This window comes from Hermetia illucens, chromosome 3, assembly GCF_905115235.1.
Source record: "Hermetia illucens chromosome 3, iHerIll2.2.curated.20191125, whole genome shotgun sequence".
Taxonomy (NCBI): Eukaryota; Metazoa; Arthropoda; class Insecta; order Diptera; family Stratiomyidae; genus Hermetia; species Hermetia illucens.
In genome coordinates this window covers 86,707,450-86,733,106 of record NC_051851.1, presented here as the reverse complement: position 1 = coordinate 86,733,106, position 25,657 = coordinate 86,707,450, and the positions used below count along the sequence as shown (strand labels likewise).

Genomic DNA, 25,657 nt, shown 5'->3' with positions numbered 1-25,657 from the left:
ACATCCAAGCTATGACCGGAACAGACTTCTACAAATACCTAGGAATTTCGCAAGAAACCCATGCTCGAGTTGGTGTTTTGAAGGATACTTTGCTGTCCAAATTTTCACGACGTGTAAAGCTGGTATTGGAATCGCTGCAGTGCTCGGTAGTCCTGCTTAACGGTAAATGCTCAACGCTAATCACATTATTAGTATTTTCTTTCCACAAGTTTCAACTGAATCGAATCTACCCACTGTTCAAGTGGATCCTGACAAAATTGCCGAGGTAACCACCGAAGAGGTTCTTGAGGACACGAAGAAGATTGTTGAAAACAAAGCTCCAGTCTTAGATGGCATCTTGGATAAAACGCTGCTAAGGACTGTCAAGATATTTCCAAATTGGCTCGTACAAGTATTCATGGCGTGCTCCGAAGAAGGTATTTTCCCGGAAAAGTGTAACCAACAAAAGCTAGTGCTGATTTCGATGTTGAATAGACGTTTGGGAGATCCTTCGCTTTATAGGCCTCTATGCCTACTTCGGATTACGAAAATTGCGGAGGTAGTAATGCAGGCCAATAAATGTAGACTGCTCCCAATTACCTGATGCGCATTATCATCCGGGAAAGACTATTGTCACATATTCACATCGGACAACCAACGGAATTCCGCAAGGGCCGGTGCTCGGTCCTCTCCTGTGGATAAATACGACTATCCTGGCGCAAGAAATTGAGGAGATCGTGATTTTACCAAACGAGGCAATGAAATCTTCGCGTTTGCAGAGCATAAGCCGGAGGTAGTTCTTATCACCAAACGAAGGAAGCATACGCCAAAGAAGATTAGGATTGGCGAACATACCATACATTATCAACCAGCGTTCAAAAAAGTCATATTTGACCAAAAATTAAACTTCAAGGTACATCTTGGAAGTTTATTACTATAATAAAAGCATTGTTGGCGAAAATGTTACCGAGTATAGGCGGCCCATGGCAAAGCCGTCGGTTCCTTATCTACAGAACTGTTAGGTCGATTTTGCTTTATGCAGCTCCTGTCTAGACCTCGGTGTTGAAACAAAAAGCAAATAGAGAAAAGATTGAACGCCCATACTTCCGAGAATATCGTGGATCACATGCTAGCTTCCGAAAAACTTTGGAGGGCGGTGGGAAAACTATCGAAGGAGCTGATAAGTAGCAATACGAGTCGCAGTTTATTAGAGATTTGGGAAGAGACGGAAATCGGTTAATACTGAAGCTTCTGTTCATGACGTTCTTTTCAGTTCAGACATACAAAAAACTCATTTATATGAATGTACCAAAAAACTGTATTTACTTAAATAATCAAAATGGTTGCACTGTGGCTTACAAAAGGAACAAAAGTTATTCAGAAACATTCATCTTCTTGAAAACTGAATCCTCGTTATTTTCATTACAACTTCAACATTCTCTGCATCACCCCAAATTGTCTCCGTCAATATGATAAAAAGCTGAAGCGCTACGGGGAGGAGACGGGAATTACTCGAATACCTCGGGCTGTTGTTCTTGCCCGTGTTCTTGTTGCTCCTGCAACTCGTCCTCCTCATCAAATTCGACTTCATCGTCAGCCGTGGCTTCCTAAAATTACATCCAACAAAAATTAATTAATTACCTCAAGCGAAAGTAAAAATTCATTATATTAAGGCCGTGTATTGTGTGTCTGGAGCGCTATGAATTGATGAATGACATTTTGCAGAAAATGAATAAATGCGGGAGAGGAGACACAAATAAAAGTACCTGATATTGTTGATATTCGGAAACCAAGTCATTCATATTTGATTCAGCCTCGGTGAACTCCATCTCGTCCATACCCTCGCCGGTGTACCAATGAAGGAAAGCCTTGCGTCGGAACATGGCTGTGAATTGTTCGGAAATTCTTTTGAAGATCTCCTGAATGGCAGTCGTGTTGCCAATGAATGTGGCGGACATTTTCAGGCCACGTGGAGGAATATCACACACGGCCACCTTCACATTATTCGGGATCCATTCAACGAAGTAGCTGCTGTTCTTGTTTTGGATGTTGAGCATTTGGGTGTCAACCTCCTTCATCGACATTTGACCTGCGGAAGATGGGAGGGAAGCGGTTAATCAAATGATATGAAACTTATGAGGCTGTTTTCCGCCCTTATAGTCATTTGGTACGACGGAAACTCCATTATGAGTATAATATGCAAAGGCAGGAAGTTATGGGAGCTAAATGGGTGTTCCAAAAAGTAGTAGTTGGTCTAGTGATTTCGAATACGAGGACGAATTGGACATCTTGGCGACGTGCAGTTTATGGGACCAACTTAATTATTTGAAAGTTGCAATTAAATCCTTCAACATGTAGGACTTCATGTTTGCAAGCGCTGCAAAGATTTTAGCACCAAAACTATTCAAACGAGTCAGACTTAATTGAATTCTCCAGTCGTTTTCTTCCAACGTTAACGTCCTACAATATGGAAGAAATTAAGAAATGAAATCAAAAACGAGCCACCCTCAGCTTCCATCACCATCAGCCTGCAAGCGTAACGGATTTAACTGCCGTCAAGGCTTCTTGATGGGAATTCCCGCAGAGACGACCCCAAGATTTCGCTTCAATCAGTTACTTTCCCATACCAAGACGGGAATGCTAACCGGCGAATATTTATTTTCATGAACGGATTTGAATGACGGAGAAACGAATTGGTGGAAATTACCTCGACGTTTTTCTACGACCGTGATTTACTTATTCGGGTGGAAATTGGACTTTTTTTGTCATCACGATGGTTCTTATTCAATTTGTTTCCTCAGCGGCAGCTGCTAGTGCAGAAGGTTCCAACAATGATAGTGGGAATAGAAGTAGCCGAATTGTTGGGGTATTGCCGATTTTGGGGTATTTTCCGGTTGCCATTGGTTCCCCATTTGAGTGGAACCTTCATGAATGGACAATTTTCACGAAGCTGCTAGTGCCAGTTTAATCTGAATCTCTTGCAGAATAAGTGGAACTAAAGTCGACCTTGAGTGTTCATAAGTTGAGGATAAGATTCTGTGGTAGAACAATGGGCTAAAAGGGGGAGCTTTGTAGCAAACTTACTAAAATTTCTGGAGGAATACCATTAGACAATAGCCGGCAGCCCTCAACATTGGCGAACACTACACGAAATTTCTGTCAAGGTGAACAGGATTCCCTTGCACAGTGTCGCCTGTTTTTTCATTTCTTACTTGATCTTTGCCAGAATAGATGGAATGAAATTGATTATGGGTAACAAGTACTTTGCCATTTTCCGTACAATGCTTTGGGATTTTTCCTCGTCTTCACAGTTTTCAAATTCGATTCAAGACGTCCGGGGTCGACAAGGTAACGTCAAACACTTTACAGTCGAGGGTGGTATTCTTCCGGTCCGATTAAAGGACTGAGCATATTCATCAGCATTGATTTTGTGATCAAACAGCAGCTGTTCGTCATTGGGGAGCACGGAAGATGGATGTTTAGTGTTGTTCGGAATCAGAAATGGAGCAGGAATTACATAAATTGTACATTTTCGAAATGTTTCAAGTGAAATGACTTTGATACATCCATTTGGTTAGGCAAATAAGGAGATACTTAAGTTTGACTTTAGGCTGGAATGTTGATTCCAAGTACTGGGAATTGGTGTCTGGTGTGGGGGGAATTTCTATTGTGAAGATTTCGAAATCCATCCACGATAGGTAGTTTGTGAATTTGACTTGAATTAACGAGGTCAAATCATTTAGCATGATAGATAAATAAGTTGACTTCGTGGAGATAACACAGGGACATTTCTTTTTATTGCAAAAACACAACATAAAATTGGTTATCAAACCAGGTGTTATGTTATATTATTCTGTTTGGTACGGTTGTTTAAGGGTGTTCTGAAAATTTTCCAAAAGGACTTCAGGAGAAAAGGCTAATGTCTTTTACTGCCAAAAATTTGCTCATCTGATGGATTCGCATGGCCCAATTATAAGCAGTTCCAAGACTGCCAATGGTGGTCAAAGGGTAGTGCAGATGCTAGGGCGAAACGTGAATTGGTACCCGTGATGGAGCGTAAAACCTGGGAAACGCCTGCTGAACCAACACCAACAGCTCTACTACCAAACCCTATCACCACCTCTTGCTAGTGATCGCTGGGAGCCCTTTCTTAACGAAAAGCTGCAAACGGAGAGGGATGAAGGTGAGTCTCCCGCGCTTAAAAACGGGACGTATTGCACCAACTGGTCCTCCAGGTTGGGGGTTGGGTAGGGATGATAACCCTACATGGAAAACAACTTGTTACGAAGCTATAAATAAAACGTCGGACTGGACTGATACCACAACGACAAAGCTGGCAACGGAAACGGAATAACGATGTGCGCATTTTCTCGTGGGACGTGCGCTCCCTGCACAGAAATGAAGCTGCTGAGCAGCTAGCCGATATCCTGTCTCAATATGGGGCTGATGAAATAGCGTTGCAGGAGATGCATTGGACAGGGACCGGTTTCCAAATAATATAGTGGTCATCCAGTAAATTATGTGCTCGGAGTAGGTTTCCTAGTTAGCCAAAAAATGAACCTTGCTGTTATTGGCTTTGAAAATACAAGCGAAAGGCTATGTACTCTGCGTCTGCGAGGCAAATTTAGAAATATAAGCCTCATTAACGTTCACGTTCCTACAGAGAAGACTGCAGAATCGAGGAAGGATACCTTCTACGAGGCAGTAGGCCCTTCGTAACACCTATAAGGGAGAAATGGATGCCACAATAATCGCAGCCAACAGAGATCCTGGAGATGAAACATCAACAAATGATCGTCATAATTATCTGAAGAACGTTAACATTACATGATAGGGCCACAAACATAGTTGATACTACTCCGCCGCAAAAAAAGTCGGAACGGCTGGTTCGGCGATACCGAGTAATGTTGCATTCCGAAAGGACGCTGGCACGCACTGAAACTTATCACGAACTCCGGCGAGCAGAGAAGCGATTTCACTGAAGGAATAAGGAAGCCTAGAAGAATCAACAGGTCTGTGAACTCGAAAATTACAGGGGGCAACTGCACCAGTCGCGGTAGTTCTACAAACAAGACAGCAGGATGAAACCTTAAGCACCTCAATACTCATCCTGCTAAGACAAAGAGGGAAATCTGATTTCTGACAGAATGATTATATTGGAGCGTGGAAAGAGTATTTTGATGAACTGCCCAACAACCAGAAAAACGGCGAGTCGGAGGTCCTGCCAACTGAAGATGAGGGACAAATACTGCCCCCCCCCCCAAAGTATAGAAAAAGTGTCCATGCAATTCATCGGCTTAAAAATCATAAGTCGCCAGAAGCCGATGGAATTACTGTCAAATTGCTTAAATATGGACGTACTATGACGCCAAGCGGTTGATCAACTTGGGTCAAGGTGTGGGACGACTGGCACCGAGGCATTACTTGCCCCATACATAAAAAGGGAAATATTGCAGTGCAGTAATTAGAGAGGTATCATACTGCTGAGTACCCTCTATAAGATATTCTCAGCTATCTTGCTAGGTCGGATAGCCCCATACGCCCAGAACATCATTGGCCCATACCAAAGAGGCTTCACTCTATCAAATCAGCAACAGATCAGATTTTCTTTCGGCGGCAATCGATGGAAAAACTGTTTAAGTATGGACACCAGTTGCAAGATCCTTTCATCGGCTTTAGGGCCGTCTATGATAGCATAGCCAGAGTAAAACTGTACACGGCTATGAGAGAATTCGGTGTCTCGACGAAATTGATAAGTTAAGGTCATATAAAAACAGCAGGATCACTCTCAAGACCATTCGACATCTACAACGGGTAATGGGATGCCCTATCATGCGTCTTCTTTCACCTGGCCCTGGAAAAAGTGATCTGAGGTAAATGCAAGAGGCATGATCCTTTTTAAATCCACCCAACTACTGACCTCTGCTGACGATATCGGCATCATGGGAAAACGACCCGTGCCGTACAAACTTGCTTCATCCAGATCTAGCAGGCGGCGCGAGATCTTGGACTGCACATTGATGAAGGCAAGACGAAATATATGGTGGTAACGTCAGAATAAAGATATGAGGCTGCAACTTTCAGACCGTTGATAATTTCTAGGGTCTATCTAGAGCCGAAAATCACAATCGATAACAGTTATGATGATGAAATCCGCGCACGGTTGTTGGCAGCCGCTCGAATCGTCTCACCATAGGGGCAAAACTCTTACTGTACAAGGCGATGATCTCGCCAGTCCTTAAGTATTCGTCCGAGACTTGGGTTCTTAGCAAGAAAAATTTCCGCCGCGAGAGAAGAATTCTCCGTATAATTTTTGGCCCCCTATATTAGGATGAACGATTCCGTAGCCTACATAAAGACGAAATCTATGAGGGATATCATGACCGTCTATGTGGATAAAATCCGGCTCAATAGGTTGCGGTGGTGAGGCAACCAAACAGACATAGACGCGTCGCAAAAGGGTGAAAATACAACAATACCAGCGTAAAATGGATGATGATGACAGTGATTTCATTCATTCATTACGAAATCAACGTCAAAGAAAAAAAAAGAGAAGGGATAAAACATGGTCAGACACCCTTCTCATCAAGCCGAACGAAGGGAAATCACACAATCAAGTATTTTCTGAAAATATCCGATTGCCTGTGAATTTGAGAATTAGGTGAACTTAACAATCTTTCGTGGCAGCTCTTCATGAAATTCGCAACAATTTCGAATCAGTAGAGTTCGAGGACACTTCAACGCCAAAGCCTTCGAATAGGGCAACCAGGTTCTCGGAGTATAAACATTTCCGAGGGCACTAACCCTGACCTGACCTTCGCTACATAGTTCTTAGTGTCAGCGGTATAATGATGGAATTTACTGGTACATTTTACGGTCAGTGAATGCCATTACATATCCTTTGAAGTGTTAAACGTCTCGACCTAATGTTTTGACACTGCTACGCGTAGCTACTGAGTGAAACATTTTCAAATTCATCGAAACTCTCTTAGGAGGGGTAAACTATCCATAAGATCCGGGCGGTGACAAAAGAACTGCGACTGCTTAGCTAGTGAAGTCAACAATGACCCTTATCACCAAAGCTTGTAATTCATCGGTGACTCCGTCACGGGAAGTCATCTGTGTACTGGTGGACGGATGAAATTGCAAATTGCGAAAGAGCGCAAAAGAAACTTCATCATGAATCAACAGGCGAGAAGCTGACAGGAGGCAGTCAGTGACCCATGGCCCATGGGGTGTCCGGTATAAATTGTTTCACGGAAGCAATGACGATGGAAGAAATCGGGCAGGTACTATTTTGTGCGCACCCTATCCGATCTGACACTGTCCATGAGAGGGAGAGCATTGGGTTATATTAGCTCTTCACTGCAAAGGAACTGGAAGAGGTTGTTAAAGGCCAAAAAGCACCAGGATCGGGTGTTATTCCCAGCAAAGTGCTAAAATTTGTATTCAAGTATAAACTGGACTTGCTGGTCAGAGTTTTCAACGTATGATTGACAGCGAGTGTTTTTCGCTTTTGATGGAAGATTGGGAGGTTCGTGCTGATAAGCAAAGACAAAGGCGTCTTCAGCGTACCGCCCTCTATATGTTGGACCAAACGGGGAAACTGCTTGAGAAGCTGATCAAGTCAAGATTGACTGACACAATATGTGCTGCGGGAGACTTTTCACCAAAACAAAATGGTTTTGGAACGGGGCAGTCCACAATTGATGCGATTGAGGAATTGGTCCAGACGGTGAGACTAGCTACAGTACACAGTCGCCATTGTCAACGAGTGGTATTCCCTTTGATGCTATAATAGATGAAAGAAACGCCTTCAATTCTGCGAGGTGGTGCGATATACTGAAGGCGTTTGAAGCCACCTTCTGCGGATATGAAGCGACTGTTTGAAAGACCGTGCCCTGCTCTCCGTGATCCGCAAGGAAGGATATCTGATAAAATTCATCTGGTCGGTTACGCGAATGATGTCGAGACATTGGTCGCTGCACGTACGGTCGATTCAGCTCAGTGAACATTGGCAATTGTGATGTGGCTAGTCAGTAGATGGATTCTTTCTAGCTTTGGCGAAAACTGAAGTAGTCGTTCCGACCGAGGAAAGGTGTGAAAACCCTGTGTTTTCTATTCAGGTTGGCGAAATTATAGTCTCGGCATCCTGATGGACACGAAGATGAGTTTCTTCGAGCAGATTCGCTACATCTACACGAAGGTCTACTATATACCTCACAAAAGGTGAAGCCTTTGCTTGTGAAGCGATAGCCCGCACTTTCAGCGCATGGCAGCAATCATGCGAAAGAGAGTCGTAGGGACCATGGCCTGTCAAAGGAAGGGTGGCAAGATTTCCGGAGACCTTATTAAGGCCACGCTGCAGAGCGCGAGCACGTGGAGTATTTGTTTGTTTTCTGCTTTAGTAAGTTAGACAATTTTTATCATAGGAAGCTTCTGTCGACAGCATTTCATCGTATTTTTTGCGAATTTAGTGGTCTCACCACTGCCACATTTTTTATCGCGGCAACTTTTAAAAGTTGCAAATGATCCTACAACTTGGGATGGGACTTGTTTTTCGCATTGTGTTCAGGACTGCCACATAATAGGAAGTTATTGTCACATATACCCCCTGTGCCTTTCTTACCGCTATTTTAGCTTATTGCAGAGCAGTGCAGTAATCTAGGAAAAGCACTTGGCTAATGGTTAACAAACCCTTCCGAACATTATCCAACTGGACAACTAACGAACATAATAAACTAATTGAATTCCGTTTACTCGTATAATAGGTAGAATATGTTCTTGAAAGCTGTGTTTTTTCAATTAAAAGCTTTCCGCTGTCTTATCAAATTAGGATAGAGTTTGTGACATTAATTAGTGAATAACAATTTATCTTGGCTTGAAACACTGCAGCTACTACCGGTTCCAGGGAAATTACTGGAAAATTTCATTTTCTTTGCTCTGAAAATAATAACGTAAATGGAAAATGATTTATAACCCAAATGCCAAATAAAAGCTATAGTGGAAGGCTTATTATAAAAAATTGATCGGGGGGGTGGGGACGAAAATCAAATATGTCCTGTTTAATATCATAGAAGTGTATTCCCCACAGCTTAACTTGTTAATGCTCTATGGAGCTCGCGTTTTATATAGAAATATAACAGCAAAATGCAGGAAGCGAAGGTTTAATGAAAATAGAGACTTCCATAGACAGGGATTAAAAACAAATCAGTGCCGTAATAAAATATGATGCGCCTTGAACAGTTACATAGTGTGTATATCTCGACAAGTATCTTAAATATCATAAACCCAGTCTTCATTGGTGTTCATTCAGGAAGGCACTGTTAATCAGGAGGCGAAGGAATCTCTGTAGTGAATGCTGACAATACCTCCCCCTTTCGATAGCTCCAAAGGCACTATATTTTCATTGTAATAAAATCCCCCCATGAAGGATTTCTATTCTATTTTCTCCGCTTTGTATATTTATATTACCTTCACTTTAATTAGGCAAACGGCTGTGTTAATTAATCATACGAAATTAATGGTATCCTACCTCGGAAAATGGCAGCGACTGTCAAATAACGTCCATGTCTAGGATCACAGGCTGTCATCATATTTTTCGCATCAAACATTTGTTGCGTTAGTTCGGGGACGGTGAGGGCACGATATTTTTGGCATCCTTTCGCTGTTAATGGTGCAAAGCCGGGCATGAAGAAGTGCAAACGGGGGAACGGTACCATATTAACGGCTAATTTACGTAGATCAGCATTCAGTTGACCAGGGAAACGAAGGCAGGTTGTCACACCAGACATCGTTACCTATTTAATGAGAAAATTTTTAAGAATTTGAATAAAAATGAGAAGAATGCTGTGGGGTTAATTAATATTTATTTCATAAGAAATTTAAAAATTGATTGTTTCAAGCAATTGCTTAGAAGTAAAAATAAGGAAAATGTAGCTAAAAGTTCCCAAATCTCAGTTCCATGATTTAGAAAAGTCTTTGATATGTTTGGTTAGGTATAAACACTATAAAGATATTATTTACATTAATTAGTCAGTAAAATCTTAATTTTGTACTTCCGTGAGTGTGTTATTCTGAAACAGCATTCCTTCGAAAATAATGAGAATCCGGATCAGAAATATTGATTGCATGAACAACATGAGTGATAATATTAGTTGTGTCCTTGATATTTGTTATCTGAATCTCAAAAGTATGATTGTGGTTCTAATTGGTCAGAGTGCAGGTTTCCTGTACTTTCTGCAAATAAGGTGTGAAGAGAAAATTTCGCGCAATGGACCCATAGTGACGTTAGTAACTTCAAAAAGAAACTGCAACGATCTAAGTGGAGGGAATTCTTAGAAACGACTTTATGGCTGACTGTTGGACCTTTCAGTCCTACCTCGAATGAAAAAATACACATGAAAGAAATGCACGAAAAACTACAGATCGATGGAAAGTTGATTGCGGACCAGGAAAATTTACTGCTTGACGGCTCGTGTGGAAATGGAAAACTTGCGACCCGTGTGGCAAGTTCAAGGAGGAAAGATCCAAGATGGATTATATCCTCACTCGACCTTTCGTCGGTGTGGGTGCAGCCAAAACCTTTTTTATGACAAAATTAACAAAATTTGTTGTGTCGAAAAGTTTTGCGCTGCATTGTATATTAATATATAGAAAAAGCGGAACTAAAACATATTAATTTCTTTTTCTTTTGTAAGTTGTTGATGATGACCTTTGATTTCATACACACAAAATAGCATTACCTCTTAATTGATGCAATTTTTTAGAGTTCCGTGTGCAACAGAACCTGTTCGTCCGTCTGTCTGCCTATGTGCCCCACCCATTTTCTCAGAAACGGTTACTGTTATTGATACGGAATTAGGTGGAAATGGGTAGATTCTACCAGGCAACCTCAGGAGTTGCAATGGGTAACCACTTTTCTCCCCTGTTCGGCGAAATATTCATGAAAAAAATGGAAGAGGGGATGGAAAAAGGGAATACCTTCCATTTTGAGTAAAATATGAGGATGACGTCCTTGCCGTGGCCAAGACGCAAGATGCAACCTCCGTGTTGGCAAGTCTCAACAATATTCACAAAAAAATTGCTTTCGCAATGGGAGGAAAAGAGAAACTTTGAGGAAGAGAAAGATGGTTTTCTTTTCACCGTGAAAATGAATGGATACTAGGGAAAAAGAGTAGAATATCTAATGAGATGAAAGGAGAGGTAACGGAAGAGGAGGGATCTAATGCACCTAAGCATGCAGCAAGAAACGCAGGAAAAAGAAATACATTTCTTAGCATCTACTCAAGGGCAACCCGCAGCATTGAAAAATTAGTGGCGACAAAAACCTGGTGCCGATATCCACAAGTAGGAAACAGCAGTTGAAACAAAAACTGGGTTCCCCAAAAGACTACCTGTATCTGAGGGAAATCTGGGGAGCGCAACATCATGCTCTTTTCCCAAATAGAAATAGTTACGCATCAACCTAATCAAAAACTCGGGGTACTTGATCAGCTAACTACTGGAATTTAAGTTTTCGGCAATTCGCCAAATAAAAATAGTGGCTAGGACTTTTTCGGTGAAACCGATCACGACGAGTCGACCCCGCTTGTGAACGGGACAAAGGCTGAAGAAAAAGAAGATTGACCGTTGAGGAACTGGCTCCCGAAATATCGATATATGAGATTATATGATATATACTAGGGTTGTTCCTAATTAAAGAACAATTTACTCTTTTGTAATCACAAAAGCTTTATAAAAAGACTCTCCGAGTTAAGGAAAACATCTAGACCGTGGAGGAAATTTTTAATGAAGAAATGAATGATAGAGTGTGTATAATCTAGTAAGAAGTGTATGAAAACGTCTTTTAGAATGTTTCATAGATAATTCAATACGACCCCGGACAAAATAGCTGAACAGTAGCTTAAAGGTCATCTATCTATATTAGTACTGACTATCCTTGTCTAGATATTAATCCGTTCGACTTTAAATTGTAGTCAATTTTCAAGGACATGAATAAAAGCGCGCAAAAGAGCTATGGTAGTAAAATACCTATCACTTGTTTAGTGGGCTCGAAGGCATGCTGGCAAGGAAGGGAAAATGTGACCCAGAGTAGCAAGCGAGATATATTATCCTCTCTAAATGGAGGACACCACCAGAAAGTTGCTCTCGAAGCTCATCAAGCCTAGATTGGTTGGCACAACTCGTGTCGTGGGAAACTTGTCGCTAAATATTGTTTATAGGGGTATCACGTTGCTGAGTATCATCTATAAGATATTCTCCACTATCTTGCTAGGTCGGATAGCCATATGCCCAGAAAATTACTGCCCATACCAAGAGGCTTCACTTCATGCAAATCAGCAACAGATCAGATTTTCTCTCTGCGGCAAGCGATGGAAAACCTGTTGCAATATGGACATCAGTTGCATCATCTTGTCATCGACTTCGAGGCTGTTGATAGCATTGTCAGGATTAAACTGTACAAGGCCATGAGAGAATTTGGTATCCCGATGAAATTGCTAAGACTGACTAGGTTGACCCTGACCAATGTAGGAGGCCAGATAAAAGCAGCGGGAACACTCTGAAAACCATTCGACCTCAACAACTGTCTAAGACAACGCGATGCCCTATCATGCGTCCTCTTTAAACTGGTCTTGGAAAAAGTGATCCGTGATGCTGAGGTAATTGCGAGGGGCACGATCCTCTTTAAGTCTACCTAACTACTGGCCTATGCTGACGATATCGACATCATTAGAAGAACGACCCAGATTGAGCAGGCGGCGCAATATCTTGGGCTGCACATCAATGAAGGCAAGACAAAATATGTGGTGGCAACGTTAGCCCCAAAAACCAACCAACCAAACCAAATAACATCAAACTGCACTGATCAAACGGGAAGAATAAAGGTAGGAGACTACAACTTAATAATATGAAGGCCGTTGATAATATTTAGGGTCGAAAATCACAACCGATAAAAGCTACGACGATGAAATTCGCGCACGGTTGTTGGTAGCCAACAGAGCCTATATTAGCTTACAACCAGTCGGGAAACCGGAAGCTCAATAGAACTATCCCATTTGTACGTAGCCCGTTATGTATATGCATTTTGATGTCTGACTATCCACTTTAGTCTGATATTGATATTTAGTTGCAGTAAATTTACACGGAAAAGTTAAGTTTGAGCTATTGTAACTTTGTTAGGGACAGTATGATTTTGATCAAACTTGGAAATAATATGCTTCATCTTATATTTTATACTACTACCAACCTTTATAACTCTGGGATAAACTTAAGGGGGGTTTATATTCAATTTCCCCAAATATATGGTAATATACTGTTATTAACTTAATTTAAACAGATATCGATATAGAGAGTATTTTGAGGCCTGAGCACCATATAGAGGTAGTTTCGTGCATTTTTTCAGATTTTTCGGTTGGGTAGTTTCTGAGAATGGGTCCGTTAAAGAAATCATCACTTTCCACCCCTCCCACTCCCCGCCTTTCCAACAAATATCAAAACTAAGACCGGCATCGAAAAGTCATGATCAAGATACCCCACATGACTAGATTCGGTGGAAAATTTTTTTCACTCCCTTTTACATGTATGGGCACCCCTCTAAATCTCAACATAGAAGGATATTACTCACTGCATGTCTGGGCGTTCACAGTTCCCACCTTCTCATCAAATTTCGTGTGAATCGATATAGCAGTTTCTGAGAAAAGTGCATGTGACAGACAGACATAATGTTAATAATGTTTTACTTTGCAAACATAGGATCAAAACTCTTAACATATCGTAAAAGACTATGATCTTGCCAGTTCTCATGTATTCCTCGGAGACTTGGGTTTTTAGCAAGAAAAATTTCGAACCTTTGGCCGCGTTCGAGAGAAGAAACCTCCGAAGAAGCTTTCGCCTCGTACATGAGGATGGACGATTCCGTAGCCCACGTAGTGACGAAATCTACATCAATCATCACTATGACCTTCAGGTTGCGGATAAAATCCGCCGCAAACTCTGCCTGATATGGAGCGTTGGCGTAGGCCAGGACACCAGGTAGCTTTTAGGGATATCGAATTGGTGGACCTCGGCGCAAAACCGGGATGTCTGGAGTTTTTTATTAAGGCAGGCCTAGACCGGATTAGAAAATGTGTCAGTGCTGACGCAGCTCCTGAAAGTCAAGTCATTTTGGACGCTTTAGATGAGTCCGTCGTGCAAAATAAGGACATCAACTTTGGATGACATGCTGGACTCAATGCATTCCTGTAAGATGAAAAAAATGAAGATGGATGGCAGGGGTAGTAAGTTAACTAAGGCTCCTTGAACCATCGGTTGTATGCTCCTAAACCGACTATACCTAGTCCGATGCAGTATGTCGAATGAGGTTAAGAATCGGGGCGATGTTCTAGCCTTGGATGGTTGGATGGCATTTTCATTCATACAAAACCGAAACAAAAATGAGTTACGATCGACCAGTGCTTCCTTGCTGTAATTTATCGGGAAGTGAAGAATCTTAGGAATTTTGAGGATTTTAAGCTTTCAAAATTAACAATCCAACTGGTGAGAAATACGATCGACTCACATTACATTTTTCGCGCTTCAATAAGCGAGACAAAAGAAAAAGCGGTTGGATATTTGAAGTAGCACAAAGTGATCGTAAGCCCATAATATATGCAAAAAAAATCCGTAAGTAAGATTGTCTTTTTCATATCTTTTATTTATTTTATTTTATATATTTGTGAAGTAGCTAGTTGATGAAAATTTCTAGGCTTCGTTTTTGGAGTTTAAGGATCTTCTGTGCAGCAAGTTTTAGTCGCTGTATATCTAGGCTGCAGGGTGAGTAATTATGCTTCATTTAAAATTTTCGTTTCTTTTCTCGGTTCTGCGCTTTCTCTGTATTTTAGAAATACTAGTTTCGAGAAATTTTAGGACCAAAAATATTTGCTAACCTCAACGTTTGTTCAGCATTTGCGATTACATCGTTGGATATTGACGGAGTCCCGGTCTTCTCTTCACTGTTAATTTCATTATCATTGGCTCTAAACTCTCTATACTACTTGAGAACTGTTCTTGACATCCATTACTTGTCTTACGTTTCCGGCATATAGTGATTTCGTTTGAACTTAAAAAACTGATTTACTGGTTGAGTTGGGTGAGTAGAGTTTAGCGAAAATGATTGAAATTAATTATCACTAGTTAGGAGGGGGACGAGAGCTGTGAAGTCATATATAGGTTAGGTGGTTAAAAGTCCTGGGAGTTTGATGTGATCACCTATCATGTAAACATAATTTCACGGTCTTCTTTGGACATAGATTGACTTCGGGACCACAATCAGGGCTCCGCTTTAAGTAGCACAGCAGTATTGGCTTGTATTGGGGGCTCGCTTAGCATTCAAAGCAGTGGATAGGAGGCCTATATAATATCTTTCGCAATTGACGAATACGATGAATACGACGGAAGGCCGCTCGACCACGATACTGCAGATGAAGCAGCGTCGATGGACGAAGAGCTTCCTCCGTCGTTGGAAAGCTGTAAGCGCGTATGTATTAGTAAATCACGGGTTTACATCAAAGATACCGTTTGCTAACATAAATGAACGCCCATGGCGTCTAAATTGAAGATATCAGAGTACAATCGACAAACATAGAAGACAACATAGAGAACAGTCATTTGTTTAGGAACTGAGTGGCTCTGAGTCTGGCCAGCCTGAGTCTAATTCTATTTTTGTCTAGGAATGATCCAGAACCACTTCTGGATTGGTTTTCGATTATTATAATTCATGCCCATGTCGGATTTTTGAATTCGTGTATTCGAGCTATTATAATAAGATAACTTTCGGTCACCCTAGTCTTGAGGGGCAGAGGTGAGGTAGCGTCTGATGAGTGGGCTTCTGTCCGGTGAATGAAACCATCAGCGAATATACAGAATATATAGACGAATCTCTGAGTATGTAATATTCTCGTTCAACAGCCCACTGGCGGTCAATAGGTAGGACTTGACTAAAGTGCAAATTTTCCGGGCGAGTATTCTTTCCTCATAGTATCTCCCACCGAGTCCAATGAGTTCAGAAAGCAATTACGTGAATTAGTAGAAACTGCCATTTGGTATAATATTATAGAAACATAACAAGGGGTCTCACTACCCTTATCTTGAAGAAGGTTTAAGATAATGTACTACTACACGCTAAATAAAAATAAAATACTGAGATCGAGAAAGAAGACGAGAGCGATCTGTGTTGATTTGTCAGTCACGCACCCAGGATGGCATTTTGCGGGAAAACTTCGAGCAAATTTGAATGGAACAATTTGTTCATTTTCCATTTCCACAAGCACACCTGTCACTGTCGCAGGAGTTAAAGAGGGAATCAAACAAATAAAATTGAGGAAAGCGGCATGACGACATCGCAGCTAAGCTCCGGGAAACGAAGTGTTGGGACGCATTTCTGCATCTAGAGATGAAGTTGACCGCATGCCATACAAACTCATCCCTTATACCTACTTTGTTGTAGCATTTAGTGCCAGAAAACTTATATTAGGGGTTACATTTTTCTACTTCGATCCGTAGAGTAAAGTTCGAATTGTAGCAGGGTGGTATATGAAGAACTACTTTATGTGGCTGCGGTGTTCGTCAAGGAAGCTCGCCCTCGTGACTTCTTTTTGTTTTTTACATGCCAGAGCTTTTAATGCGATGCGACATGCGATTTCAATAAAAATGCCTATCAGTTCCAGCGATTTGGCGAGAACTGAACGGATTGTTAACTGTGGTATGAAATTTCTTCACGCATCAGCGCAATTTGGGAGGTGGGTCGACCTGTCGCCTCCTGTGGTTATTAGCGTTTGTCTACAACCAAAACTCAAGAACGCTGCCTCGCCGTAATGCAGAGGAAAGTGATGCGTTGAATTAATGGTGATTCGCTGAATGGAGATTTGAGAGCTTTCGACTCCGCTCGCACTAAAACTATGATCGAGGAAACTGACGAATTCGATCTAGACGAGGCGATCCCGCTACAAAACCTGACAAAAGCTACATAAAATGATGTAAGAAAAGAAAAATATCCGATGTTGTAAGGATAATCAACCTGGCAAAACTTGCAATGAGACAAAATATTCTTAAAGGGGTAACCTTTAATATTTTTTTAAACGCGATATGGAACTATTGCTTCTCTTGGAAGTAGGATGAATATTATACTGAATATGATAAATGTTTCAAATATTTTCTAAACATGAAGGTTATTTATTTTAATAGAGTTGCTTCCAACTTTATTAGTAATTTTATCACACGAGGAAATCATCGCTCATGCATATTTGCATGGAGTTAAGGGGGTCATCCCGTGTGTTGGATCCGTGGAATCGATTTTGGCATCAATTGTATCTAGATATAGTGTAGAATATATGGGTAAAGTGATTTTTTGATATTTGGAGTCATTCGGAAATTATAGTGTTATATATGTGACTTATCACGTTCACATGCTAGATTTATGTCGATCGCCCTAATAAAGTCCGTATTTATCGGTCCAAATGACGTTCGAATGACTTCGCTAAAAGGACAAGAATTGAAGCCAAGGCCGTACTTGTGTTTCTCCAAGAAACCTAAAGTTTATGGATTAGGTATAGCAGATTAATGGTCAGTTAAGATTTTATGGCTAAAATTCGTATTCTACTTTTTAATGCGTTTTTCCCGAAACCGCATGTTGAAAATCGGCTGCCACCGTAGTCCAAAATCTATCCACCCAAATTCTTTGAAATTTTCACGACTTATTCAGAACATACATTCTACGGTTCGCAAACTAGGATAATTGCGATTAATTCGGTAGTTTTTTTTTATTCATTGAAGAAGCCATAAAAAAAAGCCAAAATTAAAAAAAAAAGTTTAACACGGCACCAAAAGTTTAGTTTTTAATTGTTTTTAATAATCCTAGTTTGCGGACTGTAGTTAAGTCTGTACGTTAAAATGCCGTTTACTTTTTTTCTCTAAGATGATCGCAGCGTCCTCTAGTGTGGCAGCAGGAAAACACTTTTTTTTGGAGATAGGTGTATAAATTCTGGAAAAATTACTATGCGCGTTCAAGATATTAATAAATCTATGGTGAAAAATTCGTATTTGTATCTTCCTCCAGTTCTTCACAAAAAAATTCTAAAAAAAGCCAAAAAAAAACGGCCTTCACACGGGATGACCCCCTTAAGTGATCAGATAGTGTTAGTGATAGAAAGAGAGATGGGAAAGTAATAAGGAATTCATTATTCCGTACTGAGATGGAAGCATAAAATGCAGAAAGGCATTTCCCATATTCATATTTTTTGAATGTATAAAATAATTTATTTTCAATTGGTGCAAAGCAGAAAATACTACACAGTATATGGCGCATCGGCTTCTTCCACGTCGTTTTCACTCCATTAATGTAGGCCAAGATCCAATTATTTCTAATTAAATTAACGTTCTCATTCATGAATTAGCTCAGTATCTAGTATTTTCTGTGCGCTATTGAAAGAAATCATTTTTATTGCACATCCGTAGTCAGCATTAGGAACATGAGCAACACATCAGCAATAGCATCAGCAGCAGCGCGGCAACAGCAGCACATTATCATCCGCATTATTATCAGTCAATTTAACATATCGTAACTTTGGAACGTACTATATGCGGTAATTTCTCTTAATCAGCATCTGCTTTAATTAGATCTACATATGTATTCTCTCTAAGGTAATATGGAGCGTATATAAACACGTTTTGCTGCCTTCACATGTCGGGCATATGTCTTCCTCAAAACATCATAGATACTTACGGAGATTAAGTGATTTAGATCATGATATGTTGGTGTCGTCATTCTTAATTGCTGGAAGCATATGCTATAGAGAGCTTCATTATCAATACATGTTGTACAATCTGTATTTTCAGTAAGCTGATGTACAGTTAATGTTGCATTATATGGTTCTAATACAACTTCAGATACCTGTCAAATGTGAAAAACAAAACTATAACTAAGTGTAATCAGTTGATAAACTCACAGAAACGAGATGATTAAGGTCTCCGTAGGTTGGTGATGTTAGCTTCAATGTGCGGAAACATATATCGTATAATGCCTCATTATCAATACAAAATGTTTCGTCTGTGTTCTCGACGAGTTGATGAATGGATAATGTTGCATTATATGGCTCCACAACTGTATCAGATACCTGCAAATGGAAATTGGAAAATTAACGACATTTACGTTTTGAAACTTTGGTAATACCTATACGGTAGTGGGACAATAGGATCGAAAATTTCAGTGAATTCAGGATTTTGTTTCATATATGCATGAATTAAAGCGTTGAGTACTTGCTGCATTGCGAATAATCAGTAATTCAAATAAAATTAACAAAAAGAAAAAGGATTCAAACTAACTGGTGAGTAGATGGAGTTTAAGCCCACATTGGGCGCTATTTAAACTTTCAACACTTTTTGCTTTTCAGTTAAATTGCCACTTGTTACGGTAAAGAGTTCACGTCTACTACTTTAATTTTCTACGCCATAAGATTCAGCATTGGGTAGCATGCTCCTGTTAATTGTGTTTGACACCTTTTTGGCACTAGCAGCCATTGGCAAGTTTGTTTTGTGATTTACATCTACCTGGAATATCTCTTCGATATCATCATAAGTGGGTATCATTTCTATGAGTAACTTCCTTGGTTGTTTGCCTCCGCTCAGTGGCTGCTGGAGAAAGAGTTCCGAATTGTTGGGGCTTCATTAAAAAAGACTATCTGCTGACTTGAAGAACTAACCGTCGATTTGCTGCAGGCCCTATGGCTTGGCTTGCTAGTCCATTATCCATTATTGTGAACACCTGGGCCGCTCTTCAGTTTAACCTTTGCAGAAATCATTTAAATCGTATTTTTGATAGTATTCTTTCTAACCTCCCTGCGCGTTGATTTTCCCAATCCCGTCATATCTCCCCATCATCTTGCTCTCAAGTTTGATGCTCAAATTATCCGATTTCGCTCCTCTGTCCCCTTGCCGTGCGCGAATCTGCCAAGTTTATCTTTCGTAAGGCGAATTTTGAAGGCCTAAATTCAGCCCTGGCGTAATAAGTTGAACCCCCTCCTGTCACTATTAGCACGCGACCGAAAACTTCCCTTATTCTATACTATTCTATCAGATCGCTTTCATTGTTCCTACTCTTCCTCTCCTGAGTCCCTGAACTTTTACCCATCGTATTCACCACTGAAGTTCACAAAAAACATCAAAACCTTACTGCTAGCAAAAAGTTTCTGGCTTTTGGAAGTCATGGTGACTTCGTTTTTTTCAAAACTTCGTAGAGAACAATTTTCGTAGCTCTCATCATCCCCATGCACAAAAGTGACGATCGCACTGTTGCTGCGAATTACTGCCTTATTTCTCTTCCGTTCCAAAATGTTGGAAATATATTGGGTTGGGGAAAAAGAAATGTCGTATTTTGTCAATAGATGGCGACACTTAAACATATCTTGTGTTGTACTTATCGCATCGGGTCATACTATACGGTGATTTGAAGACGACAATCTGTGCTACAAGTGTCTTTTTAACAGTATTGTGATCGTACGCTTGAGTCTCAAGTTATAGCGCGTCAAAGTTGGAGTCCACCAACCAAGAAATTCGTCATATTTTACATTTTCACTACCTGAGAGGTAAAAATGCAAGGAAGGCGGCCAAAAAAATTTGTGAAGTTTATGGGCCCGATACTGTAACGATTCGCACAACACAGCGTTGGTTTGATTGATTTCGTTCTGGTGTAGTGGATGTCGAAGATACACCCCGTACTGGTAGAGCACTCGTCATAGAAACCGATAAAATTGTCGAAATCATAGACTGGCATGCGATTCGCTCGATTGACCGGGAACTGGGTATAGACCATAAGGCCGTTTGGAATCATTTGCAGAAGATTGGACTCCAAAAAAAGCTAGATGTTTGGGTGCCAAACGAGTTGACGGAAAAAAAATCTCTTGGACCGAATCAACGCCTGCGATGCACTGCTGAAACGGAACGAATTCGACCCATTTTTGAAGCGAATGGTGACTGGTGACGAAAAGTGGATCACGTAGGGCAACCTCAAGTGAAAAAGATCGTGGTCGAAGCGCGGCGGGCCGGCCCAAATCATCGCCAAGCCCGGATTGACGGCCAGGAAGGTTTTGCTGTGTGTTTGGTGGGATTGGAAGGGAATCATCCACTGTGAGCTGCTCAACTATGGCCAGACCCTTAATTCGGTCCTCTACTGTGAGCAACTCGACCGTTTGAAGCAGGCGATTGACCAGAAGCGGCCAGAATTGGTCAATAGGAATGGTGTTGTGTTCCACCAGGGCAACCCTCGGCCTCACACATCCTTTATGACCCACCAGAAGCTACGGGAGCTTGGATGGGATGTCCTATCGCACCCACCGTATACTCCGGACCTGGCACCAAGTGATTACCATCTCTTCCGGTCCATGCAAAACGCTGGTGGTGCTACTAAGATGGCCTCAAAAGAGGATTGCGAAAACTGGCTGTCTGAGTTTTTTGCAAATAAGGAAGAAGGAAACAAAAACTTTTCCAGTGTGGGCTACCATTCCCGCTTCGCCCCTTCCTATAACATTCTCGTAGACTATATATATGTTATAGTGGACAACTTTTCTTCCTCCAGTGGTTCTAACCATATATTGAGGTTCTTGCTTCCTCTTTTTTCTGAGGGCAATAGATAATTTGGCCTGTTTATTGTCCGTTAAATAAATAAACTGGTGCTCGCCCATCCGGCTTCTCACTTTGCCGCTTACCATAAGGAATAGTGGTAGGTGTTGAGTAACTAAATGCTAGATGCTATTCACTGAAATTTGCTATTGCGCTTTAAGATCTTGAGTAAAAGGAAACCTTGTTAAAAAGTGGTCTCACTCACTAAAGTTTACTACATGGACTTTTTCTGCTTGGCGTTGTCGTTTAATTAGTCGGATAATCATCGACAATTAGAGTTAGACATCCCTAAAGTTGCCAAAGTTCCATCGTCTGAAAGTGAGCGGGAGAAATTGTCCGAAAGGAATTCGCCTTAGGCTCATTCATGGATATCGAAGGCATCTTCAATTATGTTTCATTTGCGGCACTTTATGACACAACAACAGAGAATAGAATTGATCAGTTGGATCCCTCACATGGTGGAGTGGAGGAAGATCCATATATTGGTCGAAAGGAATGTTATTGAGGCAGCATGTTTTAGGGGGCTGTCTGCAAGAAGGGTTCTCTCTTGCTTGTTATGGTTGATGGTATTGGACACCTTATTATGGCCCATGGAAGACACATGTAATAAAGATCCAATTTGCGAGCACAGTACGTGAATGCTCCAACTCTGCAGATAATCCACAGTTAGTGTCTCTGTAACGGACTCACGGTGAATAGACATTGAGGTGTTATACTTCATCGTATACATCAAGAGAGAAGAATAATCTGCACTGATGAAGATGAATCGGGCTCAAGAATGTTTTCGCAATGGAATGGAATGGATTAATGGATTATGGAATTAGCCACACGTCTCGGAATTTGTTGGGATTGCCGGGCAGCGTTATCAGCATTAAATAGCAACAAGCTCAACAAAGACTCTCGCAACTGAATGGAGAAATTTGAATTCCTGCCGCCAGGCGGAAGACTTTGTGAAAGATCCCGGGATCCCGTGAGCCAGGATGGTAGTGTCGGCTATATGTAGCCAATGTCCGAGACCAGAAGGGGGCAGATTTGTACTTCATATACAACTGCTCGGCCTCCTCAGACCTCAGAAGAAAATACCTTTCTAAGGTTTTCTTCACAGAAGAATCTGCGCACTCTCTGAAAGATTTTTTCAGATTCGCGAAAGTTCGGGAGACCATTGGATAGGTGATTTAAGGGAACAGTAGATTCAGCTTAATAAATGCATGAGCGTTGGGAACTGCAGCTACCCCTACCTAACTAAGTTAAATTAACGCATTATACGCTACACCGGTCTGGCACGAAGCACTAGCACTGAGGGTGTGCAGCGCTTTGATGACAATCTTAGCCGAGGTAGCATATGTTGTTGCGCGAATGACCCGATGAAGATAAGTAGAATGAATCTTTCTGAAAAAGATACGGAATATCGGAGCCCTAAAAAAGTGACAGCAATGGTGGGATGATTCGCAGAGTGGTCGGTGGACCCACATGCTGATTCTTTCATATTATTGATTGTATTGAGAAACCGGCGTGCAAAGGCAAAGTGACACAATTCCAGTTAGGGCATGACCGTTACAGGAAGCATCAGGTTGTAAAATTCCTCTCTTATCCCAAAAGATGCACACATAACGAGAAGCGCGCAAGGGAGGAGCGAGGAGTCGCAGGCTTGGCTGCGTAGAGTGCAGGTTTTCTTGTAAAGAAATGCTTTGCGGCGGCTCCGCGGAGAATGAACTCCAGGTAATTTTAGTGTGTGCTGCAACTTCGCGCAGTAGTGTTTCTAAAATTTCCACTCTCATCCATAATAAAAACAAGTCGGGAAACCGGCAGCGAGACGTCTCAGGTATGAAAGGGTTTGTATACTTCTTTTATAAAAGCACTTGAGGTGACATTTGTCCCATTGGTACTTAGCACGTAATGTAAATAGATATATTAGGTGAGAATATCCACTTTCCCGTGATACTGACATTCAAAGTCTTGAAGCGACAACTTTTACCTATTATAACTTTGTTAGTAATATTTCGATTTTTCCCACACTGGATGTTATAGCCTATATTACTGCACCTCCTCCCTTTATTAGATATATTATTCGTCAACTTCGGATGTTGCATGTTTATGTAAAATAGTTTCATCTAACTGGAACACGCGGTGTGTTTTTATTTTATGATCTGGAAAATGAGTCTCTGGAAGAATTTTGATAGATATTATCTTCAATTTCACTTGTAGGCTTCCCCCGATACCGTTGCTCTACCAGCGACTACCTGCGTGACATTCCTCCCTCCGGGTCATTCAGACGATATTTTGAAACCATCCACACATGCTGTGCCCATATGGTGACAGCTACTTGTTTTTTTTTCAGATTTTTCGGTTGGGTAGTTTCTGAGGATGGGTTTATGGAAGGAATAATCACTTTCGACCAGTCAATGTCAAAAGTAAGACCGGCGCATAAATCCGTGGGGTAGCGTCTATAAAATCGAGACAGGACGATTCAGAGGCCATTCATCTACATAGATCACGTGCTCTATTCATTTGTTAAAAATAATGCAGAGGTTATTTCCCTAGCAAGAGAGGGGCATTGATACCTTTTGAATGTGACACCGGTTCCTGTATTTGAATTGGGGAAGCAAACCGAATAAGGCCTGCCGTCAAATGTAGACCGGATATGTTCCTGGAGTTGTTCGAAGCGTGCATGTCGGGGGGTATCTTTAGTGCACGATGGAAGCGGCAGAGGCTGGTGCTGTTGTCTAAGGCTGTCAAACTTTCAGGGGAACTGTGCTCCTATAGACCTATATTTCTTCTACATCTATGGGGAAAATGTTGCAATGGATAATTTATAATATATTACTTTCGGTCGTCGAAAGCCTTTCAGATCGGCAGTATGAGTGCCGTAGAGCTAGATCAGCCATTGGCACCATCAAAATGGTTATTGGCTTCTCCGAAAATGCAATTCACGGAAGGGGTTGTGCCAGTAAAAATTGCGTGGTGGTGACCCTGGACGTGGGGAATGCATTTAACTCGGTCAACTGGAACCTTATGATTGGTGCTCTCCCCTACCTTGCCGCTATTGTCGATAACTACTTGTTAGAGCGGACGTTTTGGTATAATACTGATGATAGACCCAAGTACGTTGTCTCCGCTGAGCCCTCTCGGGTTCTGCGCTGACGCGCTGCTGTGGAACATCATGTACTTAACTTTCCCATTCTGGAGGAGGCAATGGTGGTGGGTTACGCCGACGACATAACACTGGTTCTGGTCGCAAAGCATTTGGAAGATGCTGAGTTGTACTCAAGCGAAGCAATCAGTGCTGTTAAGGTTTGGTTAGAGAGTGCTGGACTTGCACTTGCGGAGGAAAACGCGGAAGAAATTCTCATCACTGAGCGCCGCAAGAGATATTACGCCTGTATTAGAATTTGAAATGGTATCATCCCTTTGAAACTAGCTACAAATACTTGCGAGTAATGATAGACAACTCAATTTTAAGCAGCAGATAAGGCATACTTGCAAAAAAAAATGCACCACGGGTATGGCTCTGGCAAAGATGATGCCGAACATAGGAGGGCCGCGGCATACTTGTAGGCTGCTTACAACCAGGGTGGTAAGTAATTTTAAGCGTTGAATGTTCAGGCAATGCAGATAAGCTGAATGCGGTCTACAGAAGAACAGTCTTAAGAGTGTGTTCCGGCTTTAGGACCGTCTCAGATAATGCAGCTTTGATCATCTCGATTGACATCCTGGAAGACATATATAACATCAGGTTCATCTCTATTTTATTGCAAGTGAAAAAAGCGGAAAGGAAGAGATCCATAAGCAGATGACAATGGCGATGAGACCGGCCTTACAGGTTGATCCCTTCCATCGGGGAGTGTCAGAAAAGAAAGCGTGGAGAGATCAATCTCACCCAGTTTCTCACCGATCATGGAGGATAGCGTCAATATCTGTACAGGTTTACATTGGACACCTCACCTGATTGTCCAAACTGCGACGGGGTCCCAGAGGACCCAGCGCAGTATTCTTCTAATGCCCTAGGTTCGTGGAAGAAAGGAAGAAC

The 25,657-nt window shown here is 41.4% G+C and overlaps 1 protein-coding gene across 1 annotated transcript in view; it reads right to left on the bottom strand.

The window, feature by feature from the left end:
• Positions 1–1,273: 1,273 nt before the first annotated feature.
• The window catches only part of LOC119653260 (tubulin beta chain-like), a 96,738-nt gene continuing 72,354 nt past the window's right edge, over positions 1,274–25,657 (bottom strand). The window contains exons 4-7 of the mRNA XM_038057868.1: positions 18,963–19,130; positions 9,515–9,779; positions 1,746–2,068; positions 1,274–1,586 (exon numbers count right to left, since the gene is read on the bottom strand). Coding sequence (XP_037913796.1) covers positions 1,488–1,586; positions 1,746–2,068; positions 9,515–9,779; positions 18,963–19,130 — 855 coding nt within the window. The 3' untranslated portion in view covers positions 1,274–1,487. The remainder of the gene's footprint in view (positions 1,587–1,745; positions 2,069–9,514; positions 9,780–18,962; positions 19,131–25,657) is intronic.